We start from the raw sequence: 3912 nt of genomic DNA, 5'->3' as shown, positions 1-3912 counted from the left end.
GTAAAAGTTTCGCGGGACCTCGCCTAGGCAGATCATCGGTGGTCCAGATGACCCGCGCCGTACCTTACCGTGAATCAGTGTAGGATCGCCCATCACCAGTAACTTCGCCTCTTCGTCATCACCGGCCGTAAGAAACGCATAAAATTTATTCGCATAAGTTGAGTTAATATCAAAGCAAAACATTCCTCCTTTAACAAGTCATTTCCGATTACGTTGATGTTGTTCAATAAATTTAATTCTTCTCTAATTCTCTAATGTTGGCTATTAATTTAAATTTTAAAGATTAATCCCCAAAACAAAAGAACTTATAATCTTATTATTAATTACATATGTTAAAAAGTGTCACACTATGAAAAGTTGGCCTCGACAATCATGGTCATTTTGGTATAAACACGGTGGCTTGTTCTCCTGGCAATATACCGGTCCGTAGTCTTCTATGTTCCGGGTTGGAGTCCTTGAGATCCACGAATAAGTATCTAAACCTGATAGCATTAGCTTGTCTGAAAGCGTCAACAACATACATGTATTTACTGTTGACTGGTGAAATCTGCTTCATCAAATGAAGAATTGTATTTTTAATCGGGTCGGACTTTCAAACTAGCCGACCCGACTCCTCTCTAATCAGCACCGACGTATTCCGGTGATGGGACCCTCTAATGAACAGGTTCGTAACGTCTTTATTACAAGCGATTCTGCAAAACAAGTCTTCTAATAATTCAAAGTTTCTGATATTCGCATTTAAATTGTCTACATCTAATAAACCCTCGTGAAATTCTACGCTTGGTGTATGGCCTTAAACAGTTTATTCTCGTATTCCGTGTAACACCAAATTATATGATCTGGGGATGGTGTGATGTGTGTTTTTCTGTGCTCAATAAATTTGGCCACAAAGACACTCTTACCACATACCGTTACTCCCGCCACTAAACCACTGAAACGTTTTTGTTAACTTAAATCTTTACTGAGAAATTAGACTAGAGAAGGACCTCCAGCAACTATATACTGATCGTTTTAACTTAGTGTCTGCCGAGAAAATTCCCTTTTCTATTGGTTTACATATTGACCTTTGATACTTCTAGTTGAACCCCCTGACGTAATGTATTTTCCAGTATTTACTTACCCGAAAGGAAATGGGTTTCCGCAGTTCAGTTCCATATCCTCTAAGAACCGATAAAGCTTAACCCTCGCTTCGGTAGACTAAAAATATCTCAGGGCACCGCCTACAGCTACCTCTAGTATCTGATCGTACCGTCTATTCCAGAACCAGCATTTTATTCCTACTAGTAGACACTAATATAGTTTATATATTTTTTTAATGATTGTTCCTTCTTCACCTCAGATCTTCGTCAAAATTTGTTTTTTCTCAATGGTATTTTTTTCTTTGTACATTATCAACAGTGCTCTACACATTTCGCATTGGAATTGTTTGTCTAGCACCTTCTTTCCAAAAAAAATGATTTTTTCAAAAATTTTCAAAATATTCAACATTTTCTGTAAATTTGGATTTTAAGCGTTCCCAAACAAGACATACCCTAAAAATCTAGTAACTAAAACTCTTGTAGTGTTTTTAGAAAAATTCCCAGTCAGAGCATTGGTTTAAATAATGCAAGTTGCATATCACAGAGAAAAGTAATTTTCCTTTATTTTAAATCAAACTGCTTCAGCTGTCCCTCAAAAACATTTTAGTTAAAGGGAATATAACCCGCGAAGCAATCTTTACGGAAGACACCTTAAATTTTTCAAATTTCCCTGTACAGTGACGCCAAACGTTTTGAAAGCCAAAGGCAAAAAGCTGCAAACATTGGTGTTCTACACCAAATACCTGAGATTATATTCCCTTTAATCAATTTTATTGCTCTTCGGTGACATGTTTGTATATATTTCGTATTCACGCGCTTTTATTTCTTTTCGAATAGCTTAATGACGTCTTTGGTAATGAAAGTAAACATCAATAATGCGTTTCGCTTACATTGCAACAATTGAAAATCAATTTTTGAAATTAAAATCTCTTTAATAGCGTGTATTTACAAATTACATAAAACCATTTGAACAAATTCTTAGTTCATTCGAATTAAACGAATAAACATTCTTAGATTCTAAGGATGGCGGCGGCGGCAGCTGGGATGTTGGCTCCAGAGGCGGATGGGGTGATCTTGAGTCCAGAAGCGGCGAGGTTAGAGCCACCTTGGGCGTGTCCCTTAACGGCGCCGGTGGAGGCCACGAGGGTGGCGGAGGATCCGTGAAGGACGGCGGTCGGGCCGACCAAAAGGGACCCGGTGGCTGGGCCTTGACCATCAGCGCCAACACTGACACCTGGAACGGCAGCGGCGGAGAGTCCACCTGGGTTGGACAACACAGCTTGAGCTGGAGCGGCAGCGAGGATGGTTGGAGCGGCTAGGGCTGGAGCAGCGAGAAGGCCTGGAACAGCGATGCTTTGAGACACGATTCCAGCTGGGATTCCAGCGGCGTAACCGAGACCAGTTGGGATTCCAGCGGCGTAACCGAGACCAGTTGGGATTCCAGCGGCGTAACTGAGACCAGTTGGGATTCCAGCGGCGTAACCGAGACCAGCTGGGATTCCAGCGGCGTAACCGAGTCCGGTTGGGATTCCGGCATAACCGTATGGCGCTCCCAAAAGAGTTGGTACTCCGACCACGCCGGCGTGGGCGACGGCGACGGCGGCTACCAAAGCAACGAATACCGAAAGCTGAAAGAAAATAAAAATTGAAATGAAATCTTAGCACGATATTATGAATTCTTATTATTTTATTGTGGCTGTTATTTCGGTGTCTTTTATTTATTTTATTATTCTCTAGCTCGTGTCCGAAAGCTGTTTTTAATTTCTACTTACCATTAATTAAATTTTAAAAAAGCTAGTATTTTTCAAGTATTTCTTTAAAATAGTTTCAATTTAAGATAATTTAAAATACGGTTTACAACTACCATAATTATATTACACTAGATTTTAAGATTAAAACAAAATATAATTACGATATCTATTTTTAAATTATTTAATTATTTAGAGTAAATTGTTTTATTTTTACAGTTAATATTTTTTAAATTGTTTACAGTTAATATTTTTAAATTGTTTACAATTAACTCTTTTTAATTGTTTACAATTAATAATTTAAAATATTTCCAGTTAATATTTTAAATTATTTCCAGTTAATATTTTAAATTATTTCCAGTTAATATTTTAAATTATTTACATTTAATAATTTAAATAAGTTACAGTTAATAATTTAAATAAGTTACAGTTAATAGTATCAATTTTGTTTTACTAAATATTTGAACATTATCATTTAAATGATAGAGTTAAAGCTGGTTTTTAAGCTAAGTTCTGATATCTCGACTACAATAACCGTTTTATTTTAAATTAACCAAATTTTAAATGAACCAAACTAAAGGTAACTTACGTGGGCCATTGCTGCTTAAGAGAGGTCTTGGATGTTATATTCCAAAGAAACGAAGAAAGAATATTGTTATAAAAAGCCAGGAACTCTCCCTTTTTATAGCGCAGAGAGGGAGCGCCAACGCCTGCAAAAAAACCTTCGAAAATGACTGCGAGGGAAATAATTTGCATTTGTTTTTATGAAGTCCTTCGAAAACTGTCTACCGCCACGTATTTAACGATAGAAAAAGGTAACGGTCCTTCTCATAAAAGCTTTGAGATATTAATCAAATACAACCAAGAAAGATATGTTTGGTACTTTTATAAGTCATACCGCAAATACGCATTCCATTTCAAGTTGAAATTTCTTTAAGGTTAAAAAAATATATAATTACCTTAACTATTCTAAAGCGATTATTTGATTTTGACGGTGATGAAAAGTAAATGCTCTCGTATTGCTTGATATTGAATTTGGTGCTTTTAAATCGACAATTTGGAAAATTTAAACAACATGTAGAATC

General features: G+C 36.6%; 1 protein-coding gene across 1 annotated transcript; it reads right to left on the bottom strand.

The window, feature by feature from the left end:
- Positions 1-1970: 1970 nt before the first annotated feature.
- Positions 1971-3467, bottom strand: LOC149966188 (uncharacterized). The gene is made up of 2 exons (XM_090171049.1): positions 3417-3467; positions 1971-2707 (listed from the first exon to the last, which is right to left on the bottom strand). The coding sequence occupies exons 1-2, from the start codon at positions 3423-3425 to the stop codon at positions 2090-2092; spliced, it is 627 nt and encodes a 208-aa protein (XP_090027175.1). The 5' UTR covers positions 3426-3467; the 3' UTR covers positions 1971-2089.
- Between the last annotated feature and the right edge of the window lie 445 nt (positions 3468-3912).

The sequence above is a fragment of the Leiobunum rupestre genome, chromosome 1 (genome assembly GCF_980474605.1).
Source record: "Leiobunum rupestre chromosome 1, qqLeiRupe1.1.hap1, whole genome shotgun sequence".
Taxonomy (NCBI): Eukaryota; Metazoa; Arthropoda; class Arachnida; order Opiliones; family Sclerosomatidae; genus Leiobunum; species Leiobunum rupestre.
Note: the sequence above shows the minus strand (reverse complement) of the source record. Positions and strands in the feature narration are given on the sequence as shown.